Genomic DNA, 22,593 nt, shown 5'->3' with positions numbered 1-22,593 from the left:
CTCCAATCCAGGCAACATCCTTGTATATCTCCTCTGCACCCTTTCTATGGTATGAAACTCTGTGTTTCATATTTATTGATTCTTCCCATTCCACACGATTTTTAGTGCAAAATTTTAGCTTGTGAGTCATTTGTTACACGTTATTATGTACTGTAGTTCAAAGGCAAACACACTTGTGTAAACCACTGAATGGATGACAGTAACAGCTAATGGACACATAACTGCTGTTTTGAGCATTTTTTTCCAAAAGGAACCAACAGCTTCACAGGAAATATGTATAGAATGTACTAACAATCTAGAAGCAGTAAGAATGGGCAATCAAGCAGCTTAGGCTCCAGCTGCTCTTATACACAATTTACAGAATATATACAACTGATGCATCAATCTCCATGTACTGACTAGAAGGTTTTGAAGTAAAATCAGTTTGGCTAGGTTTGGGACTATTCACGTGAGTAAGAATCAAGGACAGAAATGTCTAGCAGAACAGGCTTAAGGTGGCTGTGTAGGAAACTGAGTTTTAATATGCAGCTGACCAGGAAGTATTTAACAGAACATAAAAGAAGTTTACTATATCAGACTCTTAGAAGATGTGGTTTTGAATGCTTTAGAGAAATTTAAAATGGTAAATCAGCTGGAATGAAAAACTATTCAAAAATTTTAAGTTGTTTGAGAGACGAATTCCTGCTTGATCTTACCTTGGCATGCAAGCGCAACCAGCGACTGTACAGAGCATGTTTACACAGCCGAGAAGGTCGCCCCATGTCATCTTTTCCTGTCATGGCATTAATGATTTCCAAGGCAGAATCCTCTACAGCCCAATTGACGCTGAAATTTGGTGCTTTGCCTGGCTGACGTGATTCAGTGTTACTTATACCTGAAAACAAACAAGTTCAGTGAAGGTTTATGGTCAGATGTTGAAACAGTGAAATGAAATGGAGTGCAGCAGTCACAAATTGCACTGAAGGAAATAAAATAGAATTTTTATATTTTCATGTATATAGTTCAGCTTACAGCCTGGTAGGACTGGAAGTTAGGAGAAAAATGACATCATTACTACAATGAGTTTTAAGGTCAGCTAAATTTATTTCTACTTGGTGTGGATCCAAGGGCAACATTGTAGTTATGCAATTTGATTGGAACCAGTTTTTGACACTTCATATCAGAGCCTGGATATTGAACAGATTGGCCTCACTGGTTAGGAAACATCGGCTCAATTGAAAATCTTTAGCATTGATTGGCATCACTTTTAATATTCTTCCAGAGGTAAAATTTAACCTTCATAAGCTCTAATTCTGCATGAATGAAATGTATAACCTTCTTAGGCTGAGTGAACACGGTTAGGATTTGTTCACTTCCGGTTCTTTCCGCTCCCCACTTCCATCAAGCAGAAAATACAAAAGCTTGAAAACATGTACCAGGCTCAATGATAGCTTGCACCCTAATTTTAAGAGTCTTGAATGAACTACTTGTATCATAAGATACACTCTTGATCTGTTTACCTCATCATAGCTCTTACACCAAAATAAGGTCTTCTTACACTTTCTCTGCAACTGTAATGCTTTATATTCTACATTCTGTTTCTTTTCCCTTTGCAGCTCAAGATCCACTTACTGTATGCTTGGAGTAACATGTCTGAATGGTATACCAAACGAAGGTTATCACTATCTCAGAACATGTGACAATAATAAACCAATTACCAATTAATTGCACCTATGAAATAATTCAATAACACACTTGGTGTAATTCAAATTAATTTCAAGACTTTTAGTTATTATGACCTGGGCCCTTTACAACTTTCAGGTATGTAGTATCAATAACCATGTGAAATATTAATCATTCTTGCCTCCAAGTCAGAAGGCTGTGGGATTCAAGTACCATTCCACTAATGTGCACAATAATCAGACTGGTGCTCCAATGCAGCACAGAGGAACTCCTGCAGAGGTACTATATTTGTAAAGAGTCAATAAATTGAACTGCATTTTCTCTTAAGTGGATGGAAAAGATCCTATGCAAATTTAAAGGAGGAGGAGTCTTATCCAGTGTCAAGGCCAGTGCCTTTCTCCCCATTCAATGTCAACCAAAACAAATCTGCATCAGACCAACAATTTGCATTTATACAGCTTTTTGTAATTCAATGAAACACCAAGATACTTGGCAGCAGTACTATCATACAAAACTTCACAGTAAATGTTTGATCAAGGTGTGAGGATTTAAGAAGTTTTAGAGGAGGAAGAAGGGACAGACATCTGTTCCAGGAAAGCAAAGAAATTAGGACATGGACATTGAAAGTACCTTTGGTGCACTGATCAAAATCATAGGTGTGCAAGAGCTTGGCAAAAGCTGCATTGATTGAGTGAAGGAGAGAATGATGGAGTGTACAGAGATAATTGAAAACAAGGGTGAAGACTTCAAAACTGACTAATTCTTAGGATGAGAGACAATTCAGGTCTATTAGCACAGTGCAGCATAATGAGTAAATGATATGTTCTCTTACTCAATCCCTCCCACCTGTATCTTTTAACTCAGACACATAAGACCATAGACAGTGGAGCAGAATTAGGCCAATTAGTCCATCAAAACTGCTCCGCCATTCCATCTTGGCTGGTTTATTATCTCTTTCAACTCCATTCTCCTGCTTTCTCTCAGTAACCTTTGATATCCTTATTAATCAAGAGCCTATCAACCTCCACTTTAAATATACCCAATGATTTGGCTTCCACAGCCATCTATAGCAATGAATTCCACAGATTCACTACTATCAGGCTAAATAAATTTCTCCTCATCTCTGTTCTAAAAGGATATCTTTCTATTCTGAAGCTGTGCCCTCTGGTCCTAGACACCTCCACTGTAGGAAGTATTCTCTCCATGTGTACTCTATCTAAGCCTTTCAATATTTGATAGGTTTCAATGAGATTCCCCTCCCCCCCATTTTTCTAAACAACAGCAAACAAAGGCCCACAGCCATCAAACGCTTCTCATATATTAACCCTTTTGGAATATCCCAGGATCATTCTTATGAACATCCCCTTGACAATCTCCAATGCCAGCACATCCTTTCTTATAGAAGGGGCCCAAAACTACTCACAATACTCCAAGTGCATTCGGAACAATGTCTTATATTGCCTCAGCATTACATCCTTGCTCTTATATTCTACTCTCGAAATGAATGCTAACATTGTATTTGCCTTCCTCCAACTCAACCTGCAAATTAATCTTCAGGAAATCCTGCACAAAGACCTCCTTCTGCACCTGATTTTAGAATTTTCTCCCTTATTTAGAAAATAGTTTACGCCTTTATTCCTTCTACCAAAGTGCATGACCGTACACTTCCGTAAACCATATTCCATCTGCCACTTCTTTGTCTATTCTCCTAATCTGTCTAAGTGCTCTGCAGACTCGTTGGGTTCCTCAACACTACTTGCTCCTCCAGCTATCTTTGTATCTTCTGCAAATTTGGCTACAAAACCATCAATTTTGCCAACCAAATAACTGACTTATAATACAGGCGGGAGGAATTGGATATGTAAAACTTTTAGTTGGGTAGAACCTTGAAGGCCAACTCGGAAGGATTAGAATTGTCAAATTCACAGGTAACAGACAAGGGAAGAAGTTTAAGTAACACATTAGCTGAGGCAAAGGGCGGGGGGGGGGCAGAACAGAGGGGCAGTTTTAATAGTATTAAAAATATGTAGACAAAAAACCAGCAATGTCAAATAAAAAAGCAAGATTGCATTATGTTATTTCTGTATGTCTGTTTGAGGAAGATTACTTTGCACAATTTTCCCATTGCTTTTCTAAATTACCATGTTGCCTACATCCATTTCAAAGCTACCTTAGAGGCTGTAAAGTATGCTGGAATGACCAGAAGGTGAGAAACACAAATGTTCTTATTTTCTAAATTATCTTATAGAAGGTCCAAGGCCATTATTGCAACAAATATCAGTTCTAGGTTGTCGAGGATTTCAAAAGACTGGTTAGAAGGGCACAGTAGTGGCAGATGGAACTCAGTCCAGAGAAATATAGTACTTGAGGAGGTCAAACAGATTAGTGGTACAGAAAGATCTTGTAGTGCATGTGCACTAAGCCTGAGGTTCTTAATACAAGTAGATGTGTTCAGAGGAATTCAGGATATTTTCTTTTGTCAAATGAAGCACTAAAATATTTAAAAGGTCATGCTAAACTGTAAAGAAGGTTACCAGACTATGCAAGGCTGTTACAGTATTAGAAAAACATCTGAAGATGCTGCCAGGGCCAACACGTAGATACTCCTAAATTTCTGATGCTGTTGATTTCTAAGGGATAGAAGTCAAATGCTGAGTTACTGCATTAAAGAGGTTAAACACTGCAGTAATGGTGTTTACCTCCTGGGTGACAGCGCTGGCACTGCATTTATCCTAGCAAGTAAGCAATGCAGAAGCAGAGTAACCTGTCACAATATCCAGTGAAAAGTGTTTACCTTCATTTCCAATTACCCCAAATGTTACTGACCATAATTGACTAAATATAATAAATCACAGAGTGTGTGTCTGATTCCTGAAGAATATTACCAAGGCAGCTCTCTCTCCTGTTCTCCTGCATGACTATCTCTGGAACTTTAAGTCCAGCTAGCTGAATACAAGGTACATAGCTGTAAGGCTGTGGATCTGTCACGGTCAAAATACCCGAGTTCCTTATCCAATTACCACAGGCCTTGAGAACTTCTTCAATCAATTCCATCAAAATAGCAGTTCCCTATGGGAAGCTGATTCAAACAGCGATGCTCCCATCCAGTGGAATACTCTGAGCACATATGATCTGCGCACTTCGGATTTCTTTCCCAAAGGTTATAATTTTAAAAGTCTGGGCAAAATGTTTGTAACCTTTTAACATCTGAATGAACAATGAGCAAGTTCAATAAATGTTTGACATTCCTGAAGATACAGCAAGTAAAAGTTAAACCAATTAGTACAGAAGTTATGAAATGAAAATAAATCTCCTCTTCCTAACTTTTACCTTATCCTATTTGAGACTCAAATTGAGCCCCAATTAGATTGTTGTCAACTTTTATAGATTATATGTAGTAGCAATCATTTCAAAGCTAACATTTTAGTTTATACACAGTTGAAAATAAAAGATGAGTTGCAAAACTGTACACATATGAAAAAAAACACAAAAACAGCAAAACGTGAAAAAACTTATTCAGGAAAGTGCCCCACAGAAATTTGATACTGTACATTTTCCACAAAATATGGACAGACCTCTTCCCTACGCAGATATCTAGTGAATTGTTTACATTATGTTACACTGCTTCCAACCCCAATAAAAAGAGTGGAAATAAAAAAGAAATATGGGTGTGGGAAATCTAAAACAAGAAAAGCTGGAAACTTCAAAATACCTTTGAAAAAATATATGGCTTCTTTTTCATCTTTTGACAACAACTGTCAAATAAAATTATTGTTTAATTTCTGAGAAACTTCCACACATCACATTCTACTTCAAGAAGAAACATTAACAACAGTAAGAGAAATATAACCAATTTCTGAAATGGCTCCTGGCTGTATCAACAAGAGTTCATATCCGAACATATATAATTTAATTCAACGCCTTCAAACTCCACATTTTTGTCCAATGTAGCAAGTTTCTTTTCAAATTGTCAATCTTCTTGTTTGGTATTCCTGCTACACTTTGTGAGCTGACAAATCAGACTATTTTCAGACATGATGTTTGACCTATCTGCAAAGCCTAGCTTTTATATTCTGAGAAAGATGGAAATCTTTTCCAATCTCTCATCATCTAACCATACAGATTAAATTAACCTTATTTCTGACCACAGAAAGGTTCAAGGGTCATTACTTCACAAGTATTATACTCCAAATGGAATAGAGTAAAAATACTAGGCTTTAGATAAAAGTTCAGAACAAAGAATGGCTTAAATAGGACAAGGCAAATCAATTTATTGCCTCAATATCAGAATCCTTGTTCAGTCCAAGTATGATAACAGTTTCCAAAGAATACACTCCACTTGCAACACAAATTGACGCATTTTGGACAGAGTTACGCCATATCATCTATTGCTCCATTCACCACACTGCTTGTGAAGTAAAATAAAAATTATAAATATGCAAGGTCAGAAAGGTTTATTATAGCACATTCATTCTTCCTAGTCTTTGAATTAGTGTTTAAAAGTGAATGATTAGTCAAGACGAGTAGAGATGACTGGAGGTTGAAATGGTGGCATTTCAATGGACAAGGCATGCAATTTAACCAGCTAACTTGTTCCCGGTTACAACTAATTAACGCAGTCAGAATTAAAAAGGTTTAAACTAGTTTTATTCATCAGCAAGGAGTGGTTAAGAAACAGGATCACCCTCACGGGACTGTTCGTTTCTTGTCAACTATTAAAAGTTGCTTCTTATCTCAATGCTTCATTCCTTTGATAAATGTGACACATCTGAATAAAGTTTGGTTGGAATTATAGGTGCATTGAATAGTAAGTTTTCAGATAACACAAAAATTAGAGTTGTAGATACAGAGGAAGGTTGTTGAAGTACTCAGCAGACTAAAGGCCAGTTGGAAACGAGAGCAAGGATATGGCGGATGGAGTTTAATATGAATAATTTTGAAGTGGTGCACTTTGATATGTCAAATGTAAGAGGAAAGCATGTAGTAAATGGCAGGATTTTCAGGGGCATTGATATACAGAAGGATATGTCTTTAGGTTTCTGAAAGTGGCAACACCAGTAGATAGGGTGGTAAAGATGGTGTACAGCATGCCTGCCTGCATCACTCAGTATCAAGTATGTGGACAGGCCGACTAGGGGGAATGCCATACTAGATCTAGTACTAGGTAATGAACCGGGTCAGGTCATAGATCTCTCAGATCTGGGGGACAGTGACCACCGCTCCCTGGCCTTTAGCATTACCATTGAAAAGGCTGGAATCAGAGAGGACAAATTGGGGAAGGGCAAATTATGAGGCTATAAGGCTAGAACTTGCGGGTGTGGATTGGGATAATGTTTTTGCAGGGAAATGTACTACGGACATGTGGTCGATGTTTAGAGATCTCTTTCAGGATGTTAGGGATAAATTTGTCCCGGTGAGGAAGATAATGAATGGTAGGGTGAAGGACCATGGGTGACAAGCGAGGTGGAAAATCTAATCAGGTGGAAGAAGGCAGCATACATGAGGATTAGGAAGCAAGGATCAGATGGTATTGAGGAATATAGGGAAGCAAGAAAGGGGCTTAAGAAGGGGCTAAGAAGAGCAAGAAGAGGGCATGAGAAGGCCTTGGTGAGTAGGGTAAAGGAAAACCCCAAGGTATTCTTCAATTATGTGAAGAAAAAAAGGATGACAGGAGTGAAGGTAGGACCGATTAGAGATAAAGGTGGGAAGATGTGCCTGGAGGCTGTGTAAGTGAGCGAGGTCCTCAATGAATACTTCTCTTCAGCATTCACCAATGAGAGGGAACTTGATGATGGTGAGGACAATATGAGTGAGGTTGATGTTCTGGAGCATGTTGATATTAAGGGAGAGGAGGTGTTGGAGTTGTTAAAATACATTAGGATGGATAAGTCCCTGGGGCCTGACAGAATATTACCCAGGCTGCTCCACAAGGCGAGGGAAGAGATTGCTGAGCCTCTGGCTAGGATCTTTATGTCCTCGTTGTCCATAGGAATGGTACCGGAGGATTGGAGGGAGGCGAGTGTTGTCCCCTTGTTCAAAAAAGGTAGTAGGGATAGTCTGGGTAATTATAGACCAGTGAGCCTTACGTCAGTGGTGGGAAAGCTGTTGGAAAAGATAGGATCTATGGGCATTTAGAGAATCATGGTCTGATCAGGGACAGTCAGCATGGCTTTGTGAAGGGAAGATCATGTCTAACAAGCCTGATAGAGTTCTTTGAGGAGGTGACCAGGCATATAGATGAGGGTAGTGCAGTGGATGTGATCTATATGGATTTTAGTAAGGCATTTGACAAGGTTCCACATGGCAGGCTTATTCAGAAAGTCAGAAGGCATGGGATCCAAGTAAGTTTGGCCAGGTGGATTCAGAATTGACTTGCCTGCAGAAGGCAGAGGGTCATGGTGGAGGGAGTACATTCAGATTGGAGGATTGTGACTAGTGGTGTTCCATGTGCGCCATGTGCTGTCCGTAGTTAGTGACGGGCCTTCGTCACAGTGGGACAATGCCCTTCGACGGAAAACCCTACAAAGAGTAGAAGATATAGCCCAGTCCATAACGGATAAAGCCCTCTCCACCATTGAGCTTATCTGCAAGGAGTGCTGTCACAGGAAAGCAGCATCCACCAAAATGGACCTCACCATCTAGGACACGCTTTCTTCTTGCTGTTGCCATAAGGAAGTAGGTATAGGAGACTCAGGACCCACACCATGAAGTTCAGGAACAGTTATTACCCCTCAACCATTAGGTTCTTGAATCTGAGGGGATAACTTCACTCAGCCCAACACCGAACTGTTCCCACTACCTATGGACTAATTTTCAAGGACTCTTCATTTCATGTTTGATATATATCGCTTATTTGTTTATTATTATTATTATTTTGTTTTTTTTTTGTATTTGCACAGTTTTTTTGCACATTGGTCGCTTATCCATATTATTTGCGATTTTTCATTGATTCCATTGCATTTCTTTGTATTTACTGTGAATGCCCACAAGAAAATGAATGTCAGGGTAGTACTGTATAGAGTAACATACATGTATTTTGATAATAACTTTGAACAAACTTAGATTGTTTTCTCTGGAGCTTCAGGAAAAAAAAGATCATGTAATTCAAAATAAAAATTCTCAGATAAACTGATCAAAATACTTGGTTGTAATACTCATTTATGTGAATAAAAGAGACGGGGAGCTGAATACTTTTACAAGGCACTGTAGGATGATCATAAAATAAAACACTGATATCTCTGAGGGTTGTAGGGGCAGGGTACATTGAAAAGATAAGGAGGAATGGTACTTTGGAGCATTTGAAAACTAGGATAAGAATGCTTAAACTGAAATATTGCTTCAACAGGAGCCAATATGTCAGTGAGCATCAGTGTGAAGGGTAATAGGTTCTAAACAGCAGAGGAATACCTCATGCCATTCAAGGGTAAAATGTGGCACTTGGACCATGTTGTCTGGGATCAATCATCTAAAGGTAACAATGCCATAGATGACAGTTTTAGGGAGAGATTCGCTTCCAGATGAGCTCAATGCCTTCTAAGCTCATTTCAACCACCAAAACATAGAGGAACCATCACAAATTCCCACAGCTACCAATAATTCTGTGATTTCAGTCTCTGAGGCTGACATGCAAACCGCCCTCAGGAGGGTGAACCTATGAAAAGCATCCGGCCCAGGCTATGCTGATTAATTAGCTGGAGTGTTCACTGAGATCTTTAACCTCTTGCTTCAGCAGTCTGAGGACAAAAATCTTAACATTTATACAAATGTCCACCTTCCATTCAAGTCATGTAACAGTGATCTAGGCCAGAGGTTACCAGTAATTAGTCCAGTACACAATGATCTTTACCACCGTTCTTTGTTAAGAAGTCAAGTCAGTCATGAAGCTTCTGGAGCTGAAACTCCTCAAACCTTTGCTTCCTGCAGAAGAAGAATCTTGGTCATGGACCTGTCCAGACAGCTGGTTGAGGTCTTGAAGTATACCAACCGCACAAATCCTCCTCTGTCTGGAAAGACTTGGATGATTCTTCCCACGATCCATGAGTTTCAAGGCACTGTGTCGTCAATGTCTCCTAGGAAACTGCATTTTATACCTAACCATTTGCGACATTCCTGCAACTGTGGTAAATACTCCTTGACCCACCACTTCCAAAACAAGTTCGATATGTATAGGACCTGCTTCCAACTATGACGAGCATAAATGTCTCCTTTTAAACTCTCCTGGTGGTAAGGATACTGAGGTCTTCAGAAACAACAGATGGTTTGGATGTTAGTACTTCCAAATCATTAGGACTGGAGAATGCTTAAGTAATTGGACGACCATAGCCTCTACTTCACAAAAGACTGTGTGGAAATCCTCGTCGTCAATATTCTGTACTTTCATGGTGGAACTGATGAACTTTCGTATAGGCCTGATCAATCTCTCCCATGTTCCACCATTTAAAAATCCACTTAATTCGCTTTTGAAGAAACACATTACTGATCTGTGAATGATTCCACTTCTCAATGGCTTCTTGCAACTCACACTCAGCTCCAACAAAGTTTTTCACATTATCAGAGAACAGTTCACGAACCTGTCCTGGTCTTGCTATAAAGCGTCAAAGCCCATTAGCAAAGTAATCTGTCTAAAGAAGATGACACTTCAATGTGAACTACTTGTATAGCTAGACAGGAACATATGACCCCATACCTCATCGTATTCCTTCTGCTCTTCACCTTAGAAGGTCCAAAGTAGTCCACACCTACAAGTGTAAACAGGGGTTCATCTGGAAAGACCCTGTCTAGAGGTAGATCTGCCATGCACTGGCATTCTGGAGTTGGTTGCAACCGTTAACAAACAACACACTTAGACAGGATTCTTCTTAAAATTGCTAGCACTCTTTTGGCACTACCTGGATAAAGTGTGGTTACAGCCACCATGTCCCTCTTTGATGTACATGCCTCAGAATGATGTCTGAGATATGAAGATCCTTTGCCAGTATAACAGAATGTTTAAACTCTTTGGGCATGGCTGCCCGACAAAGACGTCCACCACATACTGAACTGAGCTTGAAAATATGGCAGTGGTGTGGACAGCCCAGCACATCTGTAGATGTGAACTTCCAACTATTCAGGACATTTACAAAGGTGTGGAAAAAGGGCCCGAAGGATCATTTGAGACCCAAGTCACCCAAACCACAAACTGTTCCAGCTGCTATCATCCGGGAACCAGTACCACAGCATAACAGCCAGGACTAACAGGCTCCAGGACAGCTTCTTCCACCAGGCCATCAGACTGCTTAATTTATGCTGATGCAACTCTATTTCTATGTTATATTGACTATTGTGTTGTATATAATATTTATTATAAATTACTATAATTGCACATTGCACGTTTAGACGGAGACATAACATAAAGATTTTTACTCCTCATGTATACGAAGGACGTAAGTAATAAAGTCAATTCAATTGTGTCTGTAAAGTGGTGTAACTGTGCAGAAGTAACTTCTCTAACCTTGAAGTCTTCCAACTGGCAGAGTTTTCCAGCCAGCTTGTCCACTCATGAGCAAGGATGTTGGCATTAAGTCATCCCAGCCAAGCCCTTTCTTACATAGATCTTGTAGGATTTTCTTAATCAATAGCACCTCTGAGTTGAAGATCCCTGAAGGATCATAAATGGAACTAACTGTGGAGAAGGTCCCCCTTCTGCTGAGTGGTCTATCTTGGATCGTGATCTTAAGCTTGAAAGCATCAGACTGAATGTACCATTGCGCACCCAGTACTCTGTCCACTGAAGGTGTATCTTGATTCAAATCCAAATCTTTCATGCCTTTTGCTCTTTGCCCTTCTGGTATTACAGCTAACACACCATGTCTGTTGCTTATCCTCTTTGTGAATCATAAGCTGCTTCTAGCAAAAGTGGATACAAGGTCATGAGAGAAAGAGACACTGCTTCTTCCTCAAGACACTGACACAAGACAATCATCAACATTAGAAGCAATGCAGAAGCTTAATCACTGTCTTAGAGCTGAACTGTTCAATGTTTTCTGCGCATTTCTTGCCCCAACTCACCCTCCCTCAAATAGACTAATTAACTAAATGTGAATACATAACTGTACTCATTTGCTTCTACCATGTCCCAATTCACAAGACGTATTACAATAAACATGCCACAAAATACAATACAGACAGAAAATAAACAGATTTTCAATAGCTCCAATAGAAAATAAGATACATGGCTCCTACCTCATCATCCCCTCAAAACTAATCAATAAGCTTCAAAACTTTGGTCTCAATACCTTCTTGTGCAATTGGATCCTCGATGTCCTTACTTGCAGATTCCAGTTAGTTTGGATTGGCAATATACCTTCCACAATTTCCATGAGGACAGGTACACAAGGCTGTGTGCTTAGTCCCCTGCTCTATTCGCTTTACACTATGACTGTGTAGCTAAGCACAACTCCAATGCCTTATTCAAGTTTGCCGACGACACCACTGTTGTAGGCTGAATCAAAGGTAGTGACAAATCAGCACGCAGCAGGTCGATTGAAAATTTGGCTGAGCGGGCGAGAACAACAATGCCTACTCAAGACAATGCTTACAATGTCCACAAGAACCGTAAATGTTTTAGGTTGAAACTCTGAATCACATAGATGCTGTTTGACCCACTGAATTCCTCCAGAAGTTTGTTTGTTACTCCTTATTCAGTCACCTGCAATCTCTTGATTCTCTCAAATATCTGTTAGCCTTGTTTAAATGTGAGTACAACTAAAATATTAGCTTCTGTATTCTTCAGTCATTGGAAGTTCCTAATTGCTTCCGGATGAACAAATGCATTCACCTACTCTTCATCTTGCAATTGGAAATACAGTACTAACTTTCAAAAGTTTATTTAGGCTAAAATGCTGTTTCATCTTGTTCTAGGCAGGACATAAAACATTTGTAAATTTGACCATGACCAATATTTTCTCATGAGAGACAAATCATTCAGCAGACCTATTGGGCTAGCAATTGTAGCACTCAAGCAGAAATTCCTCTGTTTTATAACTGTTGCTACAATCTGTGAAGGGAAAATTGGCCACTTTATTTTAAACATTATTTTATCACCTCATCTACTCTTAATCCTGTGACAGATTCACAAAAATTGCTTATAGGAAGATTACATAAACTGTAATATATTTTTTGAAGGGGAACTAGACAGTGAAACAATCTTGATGCTCGCAACATGCCACACAAATTTCCCATAAATATGAATTAGGTACTCAAAGGTCAGCCTTAATCCCATAAGAATGATTAGATCAGCCCTGTCAATACCATGAAAAAAAAAGAATGAACTTACCACTAAGCAGAGGCCTGTTAAGAGTATAAATGCTTGGGAGGTTTTCAATATCAGTAAGTCGCTGGTAGACTGCACGAGATAAGTGATCAGCATGGTATAAACTACCCAGGATAATGCTGGCAAAATAGATAGGCTCCATAAAATGGCTCAGCAGAGCTCCTTGCACTCCAAGCACATTCCATCTGAAATTAGAGAACATTATTGTGTCATGAAATAAGCAGGAATCTGTCATCAAGCTACATCAGCACAAATACTGAAAACCTATTCTCCATGAGTAATACATTTTACACTGCTGTTCTAAACTAGAAGTTCCTGGATAATTTGATATGACCACAGATAGCTTAAGTAAAGACACTAAGCAATAGATTTAAATTTTCATGGCCAATATGAATGGCACATTTCATGTATTTTTCTTTCACTCTTATAGCACAATATTAGTTTCAGTACAGTTGCAAAATGCGCATACTGGGTCTGCACAGCTCTGCTTATGATTGCAGATGGTACATCAAATTAGGCAAGTATAACAAATTGGAATCATTATTAAATCTTGAGCAGTAAAAAAAAATGGTCAAGCAATTTAAAGAACCTTGACATATTAAATTATACCTTTAACTGCAAAAGCAGCTTGTGTCCATAATTGTAACCACACCACAACCCACCTCAGAAAGAAATCCACAGTGGCATCTACTATTAAATCATGAATATTAAAACTAAACTGGAAATGTGAAAATTAAAATAATTTTATACAAATTAAATTTAAAAAATAAATACACTGTCAGATGTGGATTAATTCACAAGATGTAGTAAAACAATGGTAGAATTTGGTTCCCATTATCATCTAGTCAGAGATGAATTTGTTAAGCACCTTATTTTTTAATTTTAGCTTATAATTTCTGTATTCACATCTACTTTACTCATATTGCATATATCACTTGTTCACCTAAGCAACATATGATCACTTAGTTGACCTAAAAGGATCGAATTAGGTTTACTATCTCTGACGTATGTTGTGAAATGTGTTGTTCTGCAGCAGCAATACAGTACAAGATATAAAGCTACAAAAAAAAAACTGCAAAGGTGAATATAAAGGTAGTATCCATGGACCATCTAGAAATCTGTTGGCAGCAGGGAAGAAGCTGTTCTTAAAACATTGAGTGCCCATCTTTAGACTCCTGTATCTCCTCCCCAATGACAGTAACATGAAGAGGGTATGTCCCAGCTGGTGACGTAATTTTATGATGGATGTTGCCTTCTCGATGGCCAGGAGGGTAGGGCCCAGGATGGAAATAGGTAGTCTACAAACCTCTGCAACCTCTTGTGATCCTGTGCATTGGAGGCTCTGTACCAGGCTGTGATACACACACTCAAAATGCTCCCCACTATACATATTTGGAATTTGCTAGAGTTTTTGATGGCATATAAATCTCCCCAGTAGAGCCACTGGTGTGCCTTCTTCATGATTGATATCCTGAGAAATCCTGCTGACTCCATAAACAGAAAGGAAGGCAAAAGCACTATGTGTTTGGACATTCTTCCAATCATGGTGACAGTAAATTGACCCAATGCAGCATTCAGGTCAGCAGCTATCTGTACTAGTTTTTCTAAACCATGAGCAAAGTCCGTACACCTTGACACAACCAGTATAGGCTAGCCTGACAATGAGTGAACCATATTGACCAGTCAAAAACTCTAATTGATCAGCTGGCTATGAACCTGTCAAAATGCAGCAAACAACTTTGATAGATGGCTGTAATTTGATCACAATAGGTAAATAACAAGACTGAACACTTGGTCTCATTAAAGTTTGTTTCATCAAGAAGGTTAATCTTGAGGAAACACATTAAAGGGGACTACCCATCTGAACAATCAGCTCTAACAGTGCTAATTGCAACAGGAAGACATGAGATAACTTCTTCAGTTCAGCATCAACAAATTCAATAACTATTATGTGTGAACACAGGACTGGAGTCTCATCTGTTTTTTGAATTAAACTACAGAATATGGCAATGTCTCCTCATCTTTTTCACCTGGCAAGCAATTTCAGGCATGCCATATTTGGAAACAAGTTCAGCTTCAAGTACATAGCCAAGACTCTGAGACTAGATGGAATGCAGAATCAGGGTTATAATGAGATCAGTAATAATCTTATTAAATGGAGGACCTAGCTTGAGGGGTCAAGTGGTCTACTCTTGCATTTCATCATTAACGAGTCCTCAGAGAGATCTAAACTGAAGGATTTCTACAAGAATTAATGCTACCTCTCTCTAAGGGTGATCCTGGGGATATTTCTACAACTGCATTATTATATGCTGGGATGGGGGCAGGGGTGAGCAAGGGGAGAGAGAGTGGAAGTTTGTGGGACCTACAGTATATGCCTCTCCCCTATCTTCCTTAATGTGGCTCACCCAGTTGACACATACAGTCCACATAATCCTTGTCTCAAGGACTTGCATTCTCCACCATGCAAAAGTTGATTGTTACTTCTCTGTCATACTTGACCAGCAATTTCAACAGGTGGGAATCCAGCCTGTTCATCTGGGAACACACACACAATACTGGAGGAACTCAGCAGGCCAGGCAGCATCTATGGAAACGAGAACAGTCTGCGTTGTGGGCTGAGACCCTTCAGCAGAACTGGAGAAAAAAAAAGATGGCCAGTAAAGATAAAAGGTGGGGGCAGGGAGGGAGAAACACAAGATATTAGGTGAAACCAGGAGGGGGTGTGGTGAAGTACAGTGCTGAGAAGTTGATTGGTGAAAGAGATACAGGGCTGGAGAAGGGAGAATCTAATAGGACAGGACAGACGGTCATGGAAGAAAGAAAAAGGGGGGAGGAGCACCAGAGGGGGGCGACGGGCAGACAAGGAGATAAGGTGAGAGAGGGAAAATGGAAAGGAGAATGATGAAGTGGGGGGGGGGCCATTACCAGAAATTCGAGAATTCGATGTTCATACCATCAGGTAGGAGACTACACAGACAGAATACAAGATGCTGTTCCCTTTTACCTTTTCCCTCTCACACTTTATCTCCTTGCCTACCCATTGCTTCCCTCTGGTGCTTTCCCCCCCCCCCCGATTTTTCTTTCTTCCATGGCCTTCAGTCCTCTCCTATTAGATTCTCCCTTCTCCAGCCCTGCATCTCTTTCACCAATCAACTTCCCAGTTCTTTACTTCATCCCCCCTCCCAATTTCACCTATCACTTTGTGTTTCTCCCTCCCCACCACCTTTTGACTCTACTCCTGATCTTTTTCTCCAGTCCTGCTGAAGGGTCTCAGCCCAAAACGTCGACTGTACTCTTTTCCATAGACGCTGCCTAGTCTGCTGAGTTCCTCCAGCATTTTGTGTGTGTTGCTTGGATTTCCAGCACCTGCAGATTTTCTCTTGTTTCTGTTTATCTGGGAGTTTATTTTTGAGCAGTCTTCCAATGAAAAATAACTCAACAGGAATTCTGGCTTGCTAACCTGAGCATCAGATGCCTTCCTGTCAACATCCCTGTTCAAACTAGGTTATGTTGATTGCAGATGATGTCTACCTTCCTTCTAATTCATTACTCATTTACAGAAATCTGGCCCCTGCATGTTTCTAGACTAAACTATAGGCATAAAACTACACACTGGCAACCTGTGCTAAGTTACACATATATTGAATATAGTTTGGTGATTGAACATAAACAGGTGACAACTAAAGTCAAGGTAATCATAAAAACTTCAGTGACAGCAGGACTACTGTTCTTCATCAAAAGTGATTACTTACACTTTTTCAATGGGGTGAAACAGCAAATGTCCTTAAAATTCAATAACAAATAGCTTTGGCTCTAGCTAGAAATGGCAACATCATGGTTTGAGTGGCGATAGTCTGGGATGGCAGTCTTAGCAGTACATGCAAGGGTACTGTCAGAGGGCCAGTGGTTGATGGGCAGCTGCTGACAACCTGAGAGAGGGCAGAACATACAGCTACATACATCCATTTGCACTCTCCCAGGATTGGGTATCTAACAAGTTGCAATCTGCCATTAAATTATATTACATCACTGTGATTAACACACATTAAAAATGCCCCAGCTTCAATTTTCTGCCTATTCCCTATAAATATTAACTATCCTTTAAGGCAAAAAGCTCCTGGACCAGCTTCACTTCCCTCAGCACTGAACTGACTCCACAGCTCGTGTGGACTCAGTAGCTCGTGTTCTATGTGTTATCTGTTTACTTTTTAAAAAATTATTTGCTTGATTTGTCCTCTTTTGCAGATTGGATGTTTGTTGGTTGTTGTTATGTGTGTTTATTTTAGTGAATTCTATTGTGTTTCTTTGTTTTATAGGTGTCTGCAAGAAGATGAATCTCAAGGTTGTATATGGTCTACATACTTGATAATACATTTGAATGTTGAACTTAGAAATTTGAAAACAGGACCATCTTGTTCATCAATATATTCAATGATTCAGTCCAATGTGTCCTTTGAGTAGAGAATTGAAAAGATTAATGACTCTCAGAGAAGAAATTCCTCCTCATCACCATCTTAAATAGGAAACCCTTTATCCAGACTTTGAGACTCTCCAATAAGGGAAACATCCTTTCAGCATTTATCTCGCCAGAATAAGAGTCCAGACATCATCAGAAAACCTCTCATTCTTCTAAACTTCATGGAACAGTTTAGCCAAACATTCCCCTGTAAAACAACTCTTCCAACTGATTCCAGAGCAGTATATCCCTCCTGAAATAAGGAGAACACAGCTGAGAACACTACTCTAGATGTGGTATCACCAACACCCTGTATAGATGCAGCAACATTCCATACTTGCATTCGCATCCCTTTCATAAAAGGGTTGATATTGTATTTGACACCTAACTGCCGAATCTGGCACCATATTCCTGTTTCATGTGCAAAGAAAATTCAGATCTCTCTACTTTAGTGATCAGTTAGCTATCAATGGCCACCTGATTAATGAGTGCAAGATGAAGTCCACGTATACCTGGTGTTCATTCAATGACAAGCAATTACTGGATGATATTAGGTAAAACAAGGTATTCAAGGTTCAAAGTAAATATTTTATTATCAGAGTACATACATGTCAATACGCAAACCTGAGATTCTTTTTCCTGCGGGCATACTTAGCAAATCTGTAGAACAGTAACTGTAAACAAGATCAATGAACAACAAACTGCGCAAATGCAAATATAAATAAATAGCAATAAATAATGAGTACGAAGTAACAAGATAAAGAGTACTTAAAGAAAGACCATCGGTTGTGGGAACACTAGAAACAGAATGAGTGCAGTTATCCCCTTTTGTTCAAGAGCCAGATGGTTGAGGGGTAATAACTGTTCTTGAACCTGGTGGTGTGAAATGAAAATTCTAACATTCCTATGCCCTTCAAACTGGTTTTGAAAGGTACAACAAAAATATAAGGAAGTGTTATGGATTTGCAATGGAATCAAATATGAAAACCCAGAGCCAGCAACACTGGGTGGCATAATGCAGCATGGTTCCAGTAACTTATGTTCAAGTCAGACTTTAGATGCTGTCAGTATTGTATCCCTCTGATTTCTCCTAGATGTTCTAGTTTCCTTTCACAACATAAAAATATGTTGATAGATTTAATGGCTGCTGTAAACTGCCCTAGTACATGGATGACAGAAGAATCAGGGAAAAGTTGATGAACATCTGAGGGAAAATGGATTTATTACTGGGAATAAGACTGATAGGAATGATGAATGCTGGCATAAACTCAATTGGCCAAATGCTTCCTAGTTCTTAAAAAATATGAGCAGCATGACATATGAGAAACTGGTGCATGTAACTCATACACTTTCAATTTTTATTTAAATGAAGAGTTTGCCACAATATGCAATAAGATGTTGTTTTGCAGTTGGAGTAGAGCTATATGCTACAAATATCTGGAACATTAATAGCACAGCTGTTTTATAAGAACAAAATTGTTCAAATGATGATAGATTAATACCAACAATGCAAAATTAACTCTATAACGTAACCATTTATATGTTCACCTATTTCTAAGTTCAACATTATCAAGTTACTACCTATTATACCAATTACTGTCATTTCATTTTAAGCAGAAGTACAATTTTAATTTATATTTTTGTTGTACTCTCTGAGACCATTTTGAAAGGCATAAGAACATTACAACATTCTCAGCCCCTAGAGGCTGTTCCCATGTTCAATTAAATCATGATTGATCTGTACCTCAAATCATCCAACCTGTCTGTCCCAAATCTCTTGATATCCTTACTCAACAAAAATCTATTAACCTACAAGAAATTAATTGACCCAACCGCCATTTTTTTCGGGAGGGTAAGAATTCCAGATTTCCAGTACATGGCGTGGAAAATCTACTCCACGGCTTTACTCCTATGTGGATTTAGATAAAACTTATTATTTCTGGACTTCTGCAGCAGAGCAATCGGTCCTTGAACCAACAGTCTCAGATGGCATGTAATTAGTTTTATATTTTCAACTAAATCAGCATTCAAGAGTCTCATGATTTATACTGTAATATCATTGGCACTCCAATAAAACTGGGGTGAAGTTGCATGCAGTAGCTATGTTACTGCAGAAAATCTTCTGCTGATTGAGAAAATGAAATCTAACTTAACATTTGATCTGCTGAAATTCAATAAATGAATTGAAATGCATAACTTTACTAGGCTCAGAATACCAACACGTTCAACACAGATGTACCTCAAGAATATGTGCTTAGCCCACTGCTCTCTCTCTCTCTCTCTCTCTCTATATACTCATAACTGAGTGACTAGGCAAACCTCAAATGCCATTTATAAATTTGCAGATAACATCACTGTTCTTGCCAAATTCCCAGATATATAGATGTGATGTATATTGGCTGGTTGAGTGGTGTCTCAACAATCTGGCACTCAACAGCAGCAAGACAACTGATTGCGGTCTTAAGGAAAGGTAAGTTGGGAGAACATACACCAATCCTCATTGAGGGGTCAGCAGTGGAAAGAGTAAGCAGCTCGAAGTTCCAGGGTGTCAATATTTCAGACGATCTACCTCGAGTCCAATATTGATGCAGTCATGAAGAAGAACACAAACCAGTGGCTCTATTTCATTAGGGGACTGAGAGACGTTTGGTATGTCGTCAAAGGCTCTTACAAATTTCTACAGATGTACAGTGGTGAGCATTCTGATTGGTTGCAGTCTCAGCCAGCTCCAGCACAGGCCTAACCATCCCACCATTGAGGACTTCAAGAGCTGGTGCCTCAGGAAGGCAGCATCCATCATTAAGGGCCCTCTAGTATGACTAGAGAATGTTAAGATACGTACATTGTATAAGCAAAACATTGTGGGTTAAGGGACATTTTCCTGTGCTGCACGTTAAAAGAATAAAAATAATCTTGATTGCAATCTAGTTATCAGTGAAGACTATCAAACATCCAGATGATTAAAAATAACTGAAGAAGATTTAGCAAGGGTAATCTACTATTCTTATCTGGTTATAACCTATGTGAATCTTGACCAAAGTAGAAATATTAATGACTCTGAACTCTCTTATACAATTCCTCAGTGAGCTACAATGTTCAAGAACAAATAGAAAAGCCAGCTCTGATGGTAATGCCTACTTACTGTGAATGAATGAAAAGCAAGAAGAATTCGCTAACAAAATTTTATCAATAGCTCACAAGACAAGATCATTAGGTTAAACAATGCTTTCCCGCCATAGTTCAGAAATTATGTTCACTGTGACATCGGAACAACATCAAATAACTTTTACGTTATGTTAAAAATTTACATTTTTTTCATTGATTTATTTTCTACCACATTCATATGTGTTCCTGCCAGCACAGTTATTTGTCAACACAAAATACTCTGCAGATGCTGGGGTCAAAGCAACACTCACAACATGCTGGAGGAACTTAGCAGGTCGGACAGCATCTGTGGAAATGATCAGTCAACGTTTCGGGCCGGAACCCTTCATCAGGACTGAAGAGGGAAGGGGCAGAGGCCCTATAAAGAAGGTGGGGGGAGGGTGGGATGGAGAAGCCTTCCAGCTTCCAGCAGGAGTAACCGTATACTCAATCATACATCAGAAATACATTCATTCACTCATACAGATGAATTACCAAGTTTGCTTTACATCCGTGTAGAGCAAACATTCAGAGAAAAACTGAAAATCATGAGATATACTTTAATAGAATTTTATAACTTAAAAATACTTTAAATTTTAGATAATATGTTCTGTTTAAGTACCAGAATATAAACTGCAAAAGCTGATTGAGGATTCAACAACACAGAACTCCACAAGGTCCGATGAAATAAATCTCATGACAATTCCACGTTGAGTTGTTCTATCCATCTTTGTTCCAGTGTACAGAGGGAAAGAAGAGCAGTAGATTGCCAAGATGGCACCAATAAGGGACTACGCTTTGCATGCAGCTCCAAAAGAAATTATCAAATATTCCCATGCAGGACTGCTACAGCTGAAATCCACAGTCACAGCCATGAGCACCAGTAAGCAACATCATTTTAAGATGTTTAAAAAATCTGTCGATATTGAAAATCAGTGGATCCAGGACTGCACACTCAGGTTGTGAGTGCATTTCCCCTTTAAGAAAATGGAAGCGCAGAAGCCAAGTTGGTCTACAGGTATGATTGAAATGCAGAGGCTTTAGACTCCCACTCTTGACTCTCCTGCTGATGAGTGTACAGTCTCTGGAAAATAAAATTAAAGACCCCAGAGCAAGATAGCAATACCAGCAGGGAACGCTGCATACTTTTCTTCATGGAAACATGGCTGTCCCCTGCCATTTCAGGTGCAGCCTGATGGCTTCACCATTCTCTGCAAAGAAAGGACAGTATTTTAAAGGCACAGGAGGTGAAGTATACTTTACATTTAACTCATCATCTTTCACAGACACGGTGGTTCTCTCTCAGTTCTGCTCAACTGACCTGGAACATCTAGCGGTCAAATGTTGTCCTTTTTATCTGCAGAGGGAGTTTTCTGCCATCACCCTGGTAGTAATGTACATTCCACCTCAGACCAACATCAGGTAGGCTATAGATGAGCTGAGCACACCAGGCACCAAACTGTGCACCCTGATGCGTTCCCTATCATTGTGAAGGATTTTAACCAGGTCAGCGAAAAGTTGTCTCTGAACAACTACCACCGACATATCATCTGTGGAACCAGAGGAGTAAACAACTTGACCACCATCAAGAATGCTTACTGTGTCAACCCATGCTCACACTTTGGAAAGTCCAATCACCTGGCTGTACTTCTACTCCCAGTGTTCAGGCAGAGATGAAAGACAGCAGCACCAGTGGTGAGGATCAAGAAGGCATGGTCAAGGGAGGCAGAGGAGCGCTTACCGTACAGCTTTGAGTTGGTGGACTGCACAATATTCAGGAATTCATCTTCAATTCTAGATGATTACTCCAGAGTTGTCACCAACTTCAAGACTGTGTGATGAGTGTATGCTTTTGAGAACATACCAGACATACCCAAACCAAAAGCTGTGTATGAACCAAGAGATTCGTAGTCTGCTGAAGACTGGATCTGTGACAAAGGCTATTTTAAGAGCAAGGATAATTTTAAGAACAATTAGAAGACTGAATCGGATGTATATCACTCTGGGAAGGTTTGCA

General features: G+C 39.4%; 1 protein-coding gene across 8 annotated transcripts in view; it reads right to left on the bottom strand.

Moving 5' to 3' along the window:
• The window catches only part of LOC140199383 (double-stranded RNA-specific editase 1-like), a 340,274-nt gene that overhangs the window by 9,967 nt on the left and 307,714 nt on the right, over positions 1-22,593 (bottom strand). For all 8 annotated transcript variants that reach the window (XM_072261374.1, XM_072261375.1, XM_072261376.1 and 5 more), the window contains 2 exons: positions 12,977-13,158; positions 696-874 (listed from right to left, as the gene is read on the bottom strand). In XM_072261374.1, coding sequence (XP_072117475.1) covers positions 696-874; positions 12,977-13,158 — 361 coding nt within the window. The remainder of the gene's footprint in view (positions 1-695; positions 875-12,976; positions 13,159-22,593) is intronic.

The sequence above is a fragment of the Mobula birostris genome, chromosome 6 (genome assembly GCF_030028105.1).
Source record: "Mobula birostris isolate sMobBir1 chromosome 6, sMobBir1.hap1, whole genome shotgun sequence".
NCBI classification, from domain to species: domain Eukaryota; kingdom Metazoa; phylum Chordata; class Chondrichthyes; order Myliobatiformes; family Myliobatidae; genus Mobula; species Mobula birostris.
This window is presented reverse-complemented; position numbering and strand designations above follow the sequence as displayed.